Source organism: Oryctolagus cuniculus, chromosome 2, assembly GCF_964237555.1.
Source record: "Oryctolagus cuniculus chromosome 2, mOryCun1.1, whole genome shotgun sequence".
Classification (NCBI taxonomy): domain Eukaryota; kingdom Metazoa; phylum Chordata; class Mammalia; order Lagomorpha; family Leporidae; genus Oryctolagus; species Oryctolagus cuniculus.
The window spans coordinates 115,222,866-115,236,444 of record NC_091433.1 but is presented as its reverse complement, the minus strand read 5'-3'; the positions used below and the strand labels follow the sequence as shown (position 1 = coordinate 115,236,444).

Here is a 13,579-nt window from a genome sequence, read left to right as displayed (position 1 = left end):
GGATGAACTAAGCTCAGCCTTTTTCTTCCTGGGCATTTGTTGGATTTGAAGTCACCATAAACTCGGTGTTGCATTGCTGTCAGCGGGTACCACGGCTTAGCTCTTTTTTAAAAAATTAACTTTGTACGTAAACTATCGAGTATTAGAAATAGCCTACTTCACCTTAAGGGGTCTTGTCTGCCTTCATTAGTTGTCCAAGGCCAACCGTTTGCTACCAAAGTGAATCAGTATTTTGAAGGTGCTTCTCTTGGTATTTGGTTGTTAGATAGTTTCTGTATGCGTTTCCCCCAGACTGAGGCAAATCAGAAAGAAGCTGTTTCTTTTAAAATACAAATCACCAAGAATGTAAATTCAAAGAACATCTCTTAAAATTGATTAATGCATACAGTGGTGGGAATGGACCTAGTAAAGGTGGTTGGATGGCCTTGGGGTTGATACCTTATAAAATGATTGGATAAAGTATAGGGACCAAGCCACTAGGGTGTACATGTCAAACTGCAGGGTTTCTGGATGTAATCAATCACCTTAACTGCCTGAAGACACCTGGAACTTCAGGTAGTTCCCTGCTATGTCCTAATTGGCTGTGCTTGGGGAGGTTATTCCAAGGAGAGTTTATTTTTCTTCTTTCAGGAGCTTTTGGCTTGGGGTTCAGGGCCTGGTCAGGCCTGAGTTACAAGGTGAAATCTAGTCTAAAATAGCTCTGCTTGATCCAGGCACAGGTCTCTCAGGCCATCTTCCACTGCTTTCCCAGGCCCTAGCAGACAGGTGGATCGGAAGTGGAATAGCTGGGTCTTGAACCGGCACCCATATGGAATGCCAGCACTGAGGGCAGTGGCTCTACTCGCTATGCCACAGCGCTGGCCCCACACTGAAATATTCTCAATGTACTCTATAAACACTAGCTCAGCCCTCCACTCTATAAAGAATTCAACACAGAGTAGCAGAAACACCACTGTTCCTCAAGAGTCTAGACAAGGCTGAGTCTCAATCCTCCCAGGCCCTCTGTCACTACCAGACCTGAGGTGCACTGGCACCCCCTGAGTGGGTCGCAGGTGGAATTGTGTCAGTTTTCAATCTCTGATGGAGTAGTTCTTCATTTAATCCAAAATCAAATAGAACATTCTCATCCAATTGCACCAATAGGAGCTTCATTGTTGGTACATAAAGGCACACAATGAAGAGTATCACAAATTCTTAAGCCTGGAATAATTGGAACAAGTCGAATAGAGCCCTTTATGTCATAGATCTTTCACTTTAGTGGGCTGAGCGGATAAGAAACAAACCAATGATGTTCCAACTGTGCTCCCACTGTGCTCTGTGATGCACCTCCCATGGAGCAGGGCCAGTGCTCAGGACAATGGGGCTGTGGGTGTGCAGGTGCATGTGTGCCTCCTTCTCTCTCCACCTAGACAGGGGCAGTGGCAGAGGCAGAGGAGAGGGAATGGATCGGGCAACTCCACATCTGTGTTTCCTGAAAAATAAACTCATTGTACTCTCGGTGATGGTCGGGTAGCCAAACTGTCCTGACAAAAGCTTTTAAATATTCTCCTGTCCCTGTAGCATGAGGTCAGCCAACACACAGGTCAGAGGCAATCAGTGCCCAGACACTGGAAACAAAAAAATGGAGCCCAGTTTTAGCAGGGGTGACTTCTACTGAGGATAATACTTATTTCTGTGAAGATAATATTCTCAAATGCTAACATTTTCCATTTTTCAAAATATTTATTTATGTATTTACTTGAAAGATTGAGTATTGGAGAGAGGCAACACAGAATGATTGAGAGGGCAAAGGAGAAAGAGAGAGAGAGAGAGAGAGAGAGAGAGAGAAAGAGAGAAATGTTATGTAATCTGGTCTCTCCACAATGGCTGTAACAGTGAGTTCCTGGCCAAGCAAAATCCCAGGACCAGAACTGCCCCTGGGTCTCCCCTGTGGGGCAGGAATCCAAGGACTTGGGCCATTTTCTGCTGCCTCCCAGGGTGTGTGTTAGCAGGAAATGGGATCAGAAGTGAGCAGTGGGGATTCAAACCAGTCTCTGATGTAGGCTGTTGGCATTGCAAGTGGAAGCCTTATCCACTGTGCCACAATGCCAGCCTTCCCTCCGCTCCTGATTTCTTTTTTATTTATTTATTTATTTGAATGACAAGTAACAGACATGGCCCTAGGCTTAAATATGTTAACTATCTCGAGAAAAGGGACTTTCTCTTCCAGAATCCCAACATAACCATGAATAAATGACGACAAATTGTCTTGCAGCTCACTTAAAGTTTTAGCAAGTGTCCCTCAGTGACTTTGGGAGGTGGCGTCTCCTGGTAGAAGCATGCTCTCTGCAGGTAAACTTGTGCAGCCCTGGTCTGAGCTGGGGCAGTGGAGACACAGCCCCTGGGCTGAGTTCTGAGCTGCCCTGGGCCCTTCAGCTGGGCACAGCCCTGCCCCGCCCCTGCTCATTTGCATGTCCCCAGAGCACCGCCCACCTCTCTGGGCATTTAGGAGCAGGCTGCTCCCGCCCCATGCAGGAGGCAGTGCCAGGCAGGACCCAGCATGGACACGAGGGCCCCCACTCAGCTGCTGGGGCTCCTGCTGCTCTGGCTCCCAGGTAAGGAAGGCCAGCAGCAGGAACGGCTTCGGGCAGTGTGGCCAGGACTGCCCGTCACTGCAGGAGTGTCCTCTTAGAACGTGAGGATGAGTGTGGTCGTGGTGTTTCTGTTTCCCTCCTCAGGTGCCAGATGTGCATTCGAGATGACCCAGACTCCATCCTCCGTGTCTGCAGCTGTGGGAGGCACAGTCACCATCAATTGCCAGGCCAGTGAGGATATTAGTAGTAATTTAGCCTGGTATCAGCAGAAACCAGGGCAGCCTCCCAAGCTCCTGATCTATGGTGCATCCAATCTGGAATCTGGGGTCCCATCGCGGTTCAAAGGCAGTGGATCTGGGACACAGTTCACTCTCACCATCAGCGGCGTGCAGTGTGACGATGCTGCCACTTACTACTGTCTAGGCGGTTATTATATTAGTAGTACTGATACCACAGTGATACAAGCCCTAACACAATCCCCCCAGGAAAGCAGAAGTGTGAGGCTGGGCTGCCCCAGCTGCTCCTCCTGGGCCCCATCTACTGAGAGTGATTCTCAGAGCAGCCAGGCTTGAAGGTCCTGCAGGGTCGGGTGGAAGGGGCCAGGTGACTCCTCTGAGGCTCCCTCCTTCCTCCTCCTTGGCGGCAGCTGCACAGACATGACCATGTCCCTACTGTTCTAAAGGAAAGCAACTATTCTCTGAGTACTCAAAGATAGAGCATCATTTGAGATTCATAGAGCAAATGAGAAAATATTAGATATTACAAGGAAAATATTTTAAATACAGGTGATTATAAAATTTTATAAAGGATACAAATTTACAAATTTCATATATACAGTTTTTAAAAAGATTTATTTGCTTATTGAAAGCACAAGCTTTAGACACACACACACACACACACACACACTGTTTCAGAGAGAGAGAGTTCTCTTCCATCTGCTGGTTCACTCCTCCAATGGCTGCAATGGGACATGCAACTTCTTTCAGGTCTCCTACATGGGTGCCAGGGCTGAAACACTTGTTCCATCTGCTGGTGCTTTCTCAAGCCATTAGCAGGGATCTGGATTAGAAGTGGAGCAGCCAGGACTCCCACTGGTGCCCATGTGGGATGATGGTGCTGAATGGGGCGGCTTTACCCACTGCACAAGGCTGGCCCATTGTATCCACAGTTGTGAGAGCATAATGCCACTTCCTACCATGTCCTCCCTCCTTCCTCACTCCCACCCACTCCTCTTCTGTTTCTTCTTCTCATTGGATTTTTACACTGACACACTTTCACTTTATAATCACCAGCTTCACCCTCCACTAAACAAAGAATTCAACACGGAGTAGCAGAAAAACCACTGTTCCTCAAGAGTCTAGACAAGGCTGGGCGTCTCTTCCTCCCAGTCCCTCTGTCACTACCAGACCTGAGGTGCACCGGCTTCCCCTGGGGGTCCCAGGTGAAATCACGTCAGCTTTCCATCCCTGATGGAGCAGTTCTTCACTCAATACAAAATCAATAGAAAATTCTCATCGAATTGCACCACTAGCAGCCTCCTTGTTTGTACCCATCTGTACACAAATAACAGTAGCACAACCTTAGGCATAGAATGATTGGGACAAGTCAGGCAGGGCAGATAATAAACCAATGACGTTCTACCTCTGCTCCCTCTCGGCTCCACGGTAGAGGCCTCCCCTGGGCAGCACGATTGCTCAGGACAAGGGGCCTGTGGGTGTCCAGGTGCATTTGTGCATCCTCAGTCTCAGCCTAGACAGGGACTGAGGCAGAGAAACGAATCAGTCAGTTCTACACTTGTGTTTCCAGGAAAAAGCTAAGGTGTGGTCTCAGTAATGGTCACAGAGCCAAAGCATCCTATGATTGCTGAAAAAGTTTTTAAATGTTCACATTCCTGTAGCATGAAACCAGGCAACACACAGGTCGGTGGCGAGAATCAGTGCCCTGACACTGGAGATAGCAACAAATGGAGCCCAGTTTTGAGAGGGTGTCTTGCACTGTGGTTAACATATTATTTCTAATGATGTTAATTTTCTTCATGTTACCATTTTCTGTTTTTCAAAAAATTTATTTACCTGAAACCTAGGCATTGAAGAGAGGCAAAGAGAGATTGATAGGGAGAGAGAGAGAGAAAGAGAGAGAGATCTTCTGTAACCTGTGCTCTCCAAAAATGGCTGTAACAGTGAGTTCCTGGCCATGCAGAAGCCCAGAGCCAGAACTGCCCCTGGGTCTACCATGTCGGGCAGGAATCCAAGAACTTGGGCCATTTTCTGCGGCCTCCCAGGGTGTGTGTTAGCAGGAAATGGGATCAGAAGTGGAGCAGTGGGGATTCAAACCAGTCTCTGATGTAGGCTGATGCTGGCTTTGCAAGTGGCAGCCTTATGCACTGTCCCACAATGCCAGCCTTAACTCCTCTCAGGCTATTCCTAAGAAAAGTATGAACATTTCAGGACAGGGGAGAGAGGGAAGTTATTTTTCTTTGAGTTCCTCAGACCTGTGGTGACTCCTTGAAACTTGACTTCTCTTTTCCTCTTGCATCCTTGACTCAGAACTCTGGCTGCAGATGGGAGAGCACACATGTGTGTGATCTCTCATCTAAGCACCTGCGTTCTCCTTCTGAGTCCTGGTCTCTCTTTGGCAGTAGCTTGTTCTGAGGATGTTTACTCTGAGTCAGTACAGAGGTGAGTGTGGACAGAAGTCTCGTCTCTCAGAGACAATCTCTCTGGTGCAGCGGTCTGCCGTGAGGGGACAATGTGAGGGCATCAGAGGACAAGCAGGTAAATACATGGACCTCAGCCTTAAGGTGTTAACTATTTTCTAGAAAAATAACTTTCTCCTCCAGAATCCCAACAGAATCATAAAAAATGATAACAAATTGTCTGCGAGTTCACTTAAAGTTTTACAAATGTCCCTCAGTGACTTTGGGATGTGACATCTCCTGGTAGAAATATGTGCTCTGCAGGTAAATGTGTGCAGCCCTGGTCTGAGCTGGGACAGTGGAGACACAGCCCCTGGGCTGAGTTCTGAGCTGTCCTGGGCCCTTCAGCTGGCACGGCCCTGCCCCGCCCCTGCGGATTTGCATGTCCCCAGAGCACCGCCCACCTCTCTGGGCATTTAGGCCCAGGCTGCTCCCGCCCCATGCAGGAGGCAGTGCCAGGCAGGACCCAGCATGGACACGAGGGCCCCCACTCAGCTGCTGGGGCTCCTGCTGCTCTGGCTCCCAGGTAAGGAAGGCCAGCAGCAGGAACGGCCTCGGGCAGTGTGGCCAGGGCTGCCTGTCTCTGCAGGAGCGTCCTCTTAGAACGTGAGGATGAGTGTGGTCTCTGTGTTTCTGTTTCCCTCCTCAGGTGCCACATTTGCCCAAGTGCTGACCCAGACTCCATCCTCCGTGTCTGAACCTGTGGGAGGCACAGTCACCATCAATTGCCAGGCCAGTGAGAACATTTACAGCTCTTTAGCCTGGTATCAGCAGAAACCAGGGCAGCCTCCCAAGCTCCTGATCTATGATGCATCCGATCTGGCATCTGGGGTCCCATCGCGGTTCAGCGGCAGTGGATCTGGGACAGAGTTCACTCTCACCATCAGCGGCGTGCAGTGTGACGATGCTGCCACTTACTACTGTCAAAGCTATTATTATAGTAGTGTTACTTACCACACTGTTCCAAGCCCTAACAAAAACCCCCAGGAAAGCAGAAGTGTGAGACTGGGCTGCCCCAGCTGCTCCTCCTGGGCCCCATCTGCTGAGAGTGATTCTCAGAGCAGTCAGGCTTGAAGGTCCTGCAGGGTCGGGTGGAAGGGGCCAGGCTGACTCCTCTGAGGCTCCCTCATTTCCTCCTTCTTGGCAGCATCAGCACAGTCATGGTCATGAATATTTTAAGGAGAGCAGTTATTTTACTGGAGTCTTTGAGTGTATAGCATCATTTTGGGGCCAGCGTCGCAGCTCACTAGGCTAATCCTCTGCCTTGAGACGCTGGCACACTGGGTTCTAGTCCAGGTCGGGGCGCCGGATTCTGTCCCGGTTGCCCCTCTTCCAGGCCAGCTCTCTGCTGTGACCAGGGAGTGCAGTGGAGGATGGCCTAAGTGCTTGGGCCCTGCACCCCATGGGAGACCAGGAGAAGTACCTGGCTCCTGCCTTCGGATCAGCACGGTGTGTCGGCCGCAGCGCACCGTCTGCGGTGGCCATTGGAGGGTGAACCAACAGCAAAACGAAGACCTTTCTCTCTCTCTCTCTCTCTCTCTCTCTGTCTCTGTCTACTCTGCCTGTAAAAAAAAAAAAGCAGCATCATTTTGGTATCATATGAAAAAGAGAAAATATTATAGGTATGGCAAGCAAAAATAGTTTAAATCAAGGTGAGTGGAGTGTTCGCATGCCCTCCATGTCCTGGGGGAACAGCCCTCAGAGAAGGAGATTGTGGACACAGAGACTCTCAGATCTCTCCTAGAGGCCAAGCACCTCTGGGGCAGAAGGCACAGGTGCTGCCCCGCGTGTCCTCAGCCCTGTCCTGGAAGCCCTGAGATGGGGGCGCTGGTGCTCTCACTGCCTGCAGCACTCACAGGGGATTCTCCCCCGTCCCACTATTCTACGCTCTGCCTACAGGAGCTGATTGATAGACAGGAATTCTGCTTGTCTCATAGTCAAATCTCAGAGTCTGGGTGGTTTCTCTAGAGTGCAACAGTGCCCAATTATGCGGACTTGATCCAACCCAGGTCTGGACGTCTTTCTGTAGTTTCTCTCCAGGTTGCAATATTCCCTCTATAGAGGAGGCCCTGGCTTGCACAGCAGGACCCGAGGCACAACCAGGATGGTGTGAGATGCACCGTTCACTGCACCCCTGCTTCAGTCCATGCTGACCCACACCTGTCATGCAGCTCCTTCTGCAGTTTGGCCACCAAACACAGTTCTCTCACAAGCATTGCACACCCCAGGTGGCGTTTCAGATTCTGGGAAAGTAAGAGAAGTCGTGTTTCCTCCCCTTCCTCATCTCCTCTGTCCCTTCTCATCCTGAGGTCAGTGCTGCCCCTCATGGTCACTGTGTTCTAATCCCTGCCCCCGGTATGGAAACAGATACACAGATCCTAAGCTCTTCTTCCACTCAGGTTCTGCTTGGGAGCCCCCTGCCGTCACATACCGAGACTGAAGAGAGATCATCCAAGTGTTTCACCCAGCAGAGTTGTATCTAAGAGGAATGCTGTGCCAACTCTCCTCACAATAAACTGCTGTTTGCCTCTTGTCAAGACACCCAATGGGAGCAAAGTGAACACTTTGGGATGTCAGAGCAGGACCAGGGAGGAGGTGAAAGGCGTTATCTTCCTTGGTGTTTGCTTGGTGAATTGTTGCTGTAATGAATTATTCCATTCTCTTCGGCTCAGACATCTCCAGGTATGTTGTGTGGTCAGGAGCTCAGGTCTCCCTGGAGGTAACCCTGGAGGCAGCAGGGCTGTGGTGTTCTGGAAGCTCTGAGCATGCGATTCCATTTATCCCCCTTTTAAAAGGTATAAACACCAAAAAAACCAGCGTTACATAAGGATGGAAAAGGAGAAAATATGCTTGCTGTAACTTTGTCTTCCCATTTAAGTTACCCAGTTGTGAAGTCTTATTTGAATTCACCACAGACCATTTTTTTAGCTCAATTATTTCATTTAGTCTAAGAGCACACATGTTGACCAGAGGCCTTTTCCAAGCACATTTTAGGCACAGAAATGCAGAGAAAACCTCCTTCAATCATACTGTATGGAGTTCTCACCACATAGACTCTGTTAGATTTGCATAATGTAGGCTGTTTCTTTGTATTTGTGTATTGCATATGACCTCTTTTTTTATTTGACAGCTAAACCCATCTTTAAAAACAAGTCACAGGCAGAAAAAAAAAATTATAAGTCCTTGAAGACTCCTGAGATGTTGAATGTGGAGGCAGCTCCAGACTCTGACTGGGGTCACCACACTTGAGCTCTTCTCTAGGTGACAGCTGCAGAGAAGCAGCCTGCGGGTATTCCTAACGCTTCCTGCACTTACCTCTAAGTCTAGAGTAAGCCCCAGTGAGACATGGAAATGCATATAGAACTGTTAGCTCTTACATGGATTTATTCTTTGTTTATTAATTCTTTGTTTAGTGGAAGGCTGAGCTAGTGTTTTTAAAGTACATCGAAAGTATGTCGCAAAACTTAATTCAAAAAATTTAAAAAAAAAGAGCAGTAGGGTGGGAGTGAGGAAGGAAGGAGAGCATGGTGCAAAGTATCATGAATTCTCAAAATGTGTATATGACAGGCAGCACTGTGGTGTAGTGGATAAAGCCACCCCTGCACTGCCAGCATCCCATATGTGCACCCGTTGGGGTCCTGGCTTTATTAATGGATTTATTAATCAAGTTACATGAGTTTACTTACTTTAACAGAGGCAAAGTATCCATTATTTGTCCATTTTATTTAAAAAGATTCATTTATTTATTTGAAAGTTAAGAGTCACAGAGAGGCAGAGTTAGAGAGAGCATGAGAGAGGTCTTCCATCTGCTGGTTCACTCCCCGATGGTTGCGACTGGGGGATCTGCCCCATCCAAAGCCTGGATCCAGGAGCTTCTTCCTGGTCTCCCACAAGGGTGCAGGGCCCCAAGGACTTGGGACATCTTCAGCTGATTTCCCAGGCTGTTAGTATGGAGCTGGATTGGAAGTGGAGAAGCCAGGACCCCAACGGGTGCACATATGGGATGCTGGCAGTGCAGGGGTGGCTTTATCCACTACACCACAGTGCTGCCTGTCATATACACATTTTGAGAATTCATGATACTTTGCACCATGCTCTCCTTCCTTCCTCACTCCCACCCTACTGCTCTTTTTTTTTAAATTTTTTGAATTAAGTTTTGCGACATACTTTCGATGTACTTTAAAAACACTAGCTCAGCCTTCCACTAAACAAAGAATTCAACGAGGAGTGAGCAGAAAAACCACTGTTCCTGCAGAGTCTAGACAAGGCTGAGAGCCTCAGTCCTCCCAAGCCCTCTGTCACTAGCAGACCTGAGGTGCACTGGCGCCCCTGGTGGTTCCATGATGGAATGGCATCAGCTTTCAATCCCTGATAGGGCAGTTTTTCGTTCAATGCAAAATCAGCTAGACAATTCTCATGGAAATGAAACAATAGTGGCTTCATTGTTTGTACACCATGTTACAAAACTGACAGTATCACAATCTTTTCTAGATTTAGAAAAAAGGACAATAAATCCAACAGAGCTCTTTAACCCATAGATCTTTTTTCAGTGATCAGGGCAAACAAGCAAACATATGTTTTATACCTTCTTCCACTATGCTTCAAGTGAGATCCTCCCTGGACACTGCCATTGCTGGGGGCACATGGACAGTGGGTGTCCTGGTGCACCTAGTGCATCCTCCTGTCTCAGGCAGAAGCAGAGGTAGGGGCAGAGGGAATGAACTGGGCAGTTCCACACTGTGTTTCCTGAAAAGATACACTAATTGTAGTCTCAGTAATGGTCAGATGGCCAAATAGTTCTTCGATTGAGGGAAAAGCTTCTTAAATTTCTCAAATTGGTGAAGCATGAAACCAGCCAACACAGAGGTCAGTGGAAGAATCAGTGCCCAGACACTGGATGTGAAAATAATGGAGCCCACGGCACTGTGGCACAGCAGGTTAAAGCCATGGCCTGAAGCTCTGGCATCCCATAGGGTGCCGGTTCAAGTCTCAGCTGCTCCTCTTTTGATGCAGTTCTGCTATGGCCTAGGATAGCAATAGAAGATGGCCCAAGTCTCTGGGCCCCTGCACCAAGTGTGAGACCCAGAAAATCTCCCGGCTTCTGGTTTCGGATCCACGCAGCACCGGCTTTTGCCGCCATTTAGGGAGTGAACCAGCAGATGGAAGACCTCTCTCTGTCTCTACCTTTCTCTGTAACTCTTTCAAATAAATGAAATAAATCTTAAAAAAAGAGCCCAGTTTTAGCAGGTTGTTTTGTACTGTGGTGAATACTTATTTCTAATAAATATAATTTAGATAATTTCCGTAAAAGTTAACATTTTACATTTTTCAAAATATTTATTTATTCACTTGCAAGTCTGAGCATTGGAGAGAGGCAATGATGCGGGGGTGTCTGTAAGTGGTCTCTCCACAAATGGCTGTAACAGTGAGGACTTGGCCAAGCAGACCCCAGAGCCAGAACTACCCCTGGTCTCCCCTGTGGGGCAGGAATCCACGAACTTAGGGCATTTCCTGCTGCCTCCCAGGGTGTGCATTAGCAGGAAATGGGATCAGAAGTGGAGCAGTAGGATTCAAACCAGTCTCTGATGTAGGCTGCTGGCATTGCAAGTGGCAGCCTTACCCACTGTGCCATGATGCCAGCCTTCCCTCCTCTCCGGATTTCTTTCTTTCTTTCTTCCTTTCTTTCTTTCTTTCTTTCTTTCTTTCTTTCTTTCTTTCTTTCTTTCTCTCTCTCTCTCTCTCTCTCTCTCTCTCTCTCTCTCTTTCTTTCTTTCTTTCTTTCTAAAGACAAATTTACAGTGAGAGGCAGAGAAAGAGAGAGGTCTCCCATCCTCTGGTTCACTCTCCAAGTGGCTGCAATCCTCAGAGCTGTGCTGATCTGAAGCCAGGAGCCAGGAGCTTTTCCGGATCTCCCAATGGGTGTAATGCCCAAGGTCTTGGGCCATCTTCTACTGCTATCCCCGGCCATAGAGGAGTGCTGGATCAGAAGAGGAGCAGGCGGGACTAGAAACAGTGCCTATATGGGAAGCCAGCGCATCAGGCAAGTGCATTAACACTCTGTGCCAAAGCTCCGCCCCCTTCTCTGGATTTCTTAAGAAAGTGTGGACATTTCTGGACAGGGGAGGGAGGAAGTGCTTCTCAGACCTCTGGTGACTCCTTGAAGCTCGCACTTCTGGCTTCCTCCTGCATCCTTGACTCAGAACTCTGGTTGCAGGTGGGAGAGCCCACATGTGTGATCTCTCATCTAAGCACCTGCCTTCTCCTTCTGAGTCCTGGTCTCTCTTTGGCAGTCGCTTGTTCTGAGGATGTTTACTCTGAGTCAGTACAGAGGTGAGTGTGGGCAGAAGTCTCATCTCTCAGAGACCATCTCCCTGGTGCAGTGGTCTGCCATGAGGGGACAATGTGAGGGCATCAGAGGAAAAGCAAGAAAAGACAATGACCTCAGTTTTAAGGTGTAACTAAGTATTCCCTAGCAAATGGACTTTCTCCTGAAGAATCGCAACATAACCATGAATACATTACACCAGCAGGTCGTTCAGTTCACCAAACGTTTTTGCAATTGTCCCTCAGTGACTTTAGGATGTTGCGTCTCCTGGTAGAAACATGTGCACAGCAGGTAAACTTGTGCAGCCCTGGTCTGAACTGGGGCAGTGGAGACACAGCCCCTGGGCTGAGTTCTGAGCTGCCCTGGGCCCTTCAGCTGGGCACAGCCCTGCCCCGCCCCTGCTCATTTGCATGTCCCCAGGGCACTGCCCACCTCTCTGGGCATTTAGGAGCAGGCTGCTCCCGCCCCATGCAGGAGGCAGTGCCAGGCAGGACCCAGCATGGACACGAGGGCCCCCACTCAGCTGCTGGGGCTCCTGCTGCTCTGGCTCCCAGGTAAGGAAGGCCAGCAGCAGGAACGGCTTCGGGCAGTGTGGCCAGGGCTGCCTGTCTCTGCAGGAGCGTCCTCTTAGAACGTGAGGATGAGTGTGGTCTCTGTGTTTCTGTTTCCCTCCTCAGGTGCCAGATGTGCCCTTGTGATGACCCAGACTCCATCCTCCGTGTCTGCAGCTGTGGGAGGCACAGTCACCATCAAGTGCCAGGCCAGTCAGAGCATTAGCAATGCATTAGCCTGGTATCAGCAGAAACCAGGGCAGCCTCCCAAGCTCCTGATCTATTATGCATCCACTCTGGCATCTGGGGTCCCATCGCGGTTCAGCGGCAGTGGATCTGGGACAGAGTTCACTCTCACCATCAGTGGCGTGCAGTGTGACGATGCTGCCACTTACTACTGTCAGCAGACTTATAGTTATAGTAATGGTGATACCATAGTGTTCCAAGCCATTTGGGAGGTGAACCAGTGGAAGGAAGACCTTTCTCTCTCTCTCTCTCTCTCTCAATGTCTAACTCTATCCATCAAATAATTTTTTTTTTACTTGCAATATCTTGTTTTCTCTTTTGTGCAGAGAATCCCAACTGATGCTCCAGCCTAAATACTTGTAAAAAGTAATTGCTTTTCTCTAAAGCAAGTAGGGTCATGGTCGTGTCAGTACTACAGCTGCAAGAGGGAGCCTCAGAGGAGTCAGCCTGGCCCCTTCCACCCGACCCTGCAGGACCTTCAAGCATGGCTGCTCTGAGAATCACTCTCAGCAGATGGGGCCCAGGACAAGCAGCGGGGGCAGCCCAGCCTCACACTTCTGCTTTCCTGGGGGGATTTTGTTAGGTCTTGGAACACTGTGGTACTAACTAATATGCCTTGACAGTAGTAAGTGGCAGCATCGGCACACTCCAGGTCGCTGATGGTGAGAGTGTACTCTGTCCCAGATCCACTGCCTTTGAACCTTGATGGGACCCCAGATGCCAGATTGGATGCATAATAGATCAGGAGCTTGGGAGGCTGCCCTGGTTTCTGCTGATACCAGGATAAGTAGCTGTAAATGCTCTGACTGGCCTGGCACTTGATGGTGACTGTGCCTCCCACAGGTTCAGACACGGAGGATGGAGTCTGGGTCATCTCGAATGCACACCTGGCACCTGAGGAGGGAAACAGAAACACCACGACCACACTCATCCTCACGTTCTAAGAGGACTCTCCTGCAGAGACGGGCAGCCCTGGCCACACTGCCCAAGACCGTTCCTGCTGCTGGCCTTCCTTACCTGGGAGCCAGAGCAGCAGGAGCCCCAGCAGCTGAGTGGGGGCCCTCGTGTCCATGCTGGGTCCTGCCTGGCACTGCCTCCTGCATGGGGCGGGAGCAGCCTGCTCCTAAATGCCCAGAGAGGTGGGCGGTGCTCTGGGGACATGCAAATGAGCAGGGGCGGGGCAGGGCTG

The 13,579-nt window shown here is 49.3% G+C and overlaps 1 protein-coding gene across 2 annotated transcripts in view; it reads right to left on the bottom strand.

Moving 5' to 3' along the window:
- The window catches only part of LOC103347778 (immunoglobulin kappa light chain-like), a 104,672-nt gene extending 91,180 nt beyond the window's left edge, over nt 1-13,492 (bottom strand). For both annotated transcript variants that reach the window (XM_070068812.1, XM_070068813.1), the window contains exons 1-2: nt 13,408-13,492; nt 12,994-13,284 (exon numbers count right to left, since the gene is read on the bottom strand). In XM_070068812.1, the coding sequence (XP_069924913.1) occupies nt 12,994-13,284; nt 13,408-13,462 (346 nt within the window). In that variant the 5' untranslated portion in view covers nt 13,463-13,492. The remainder of the gene's footprint in view (nt 1-12,993; nt 13,285-13,407) is intronic.
- Nucleotides 13,493-13,579: the final 87 nt, after the last annotated feature.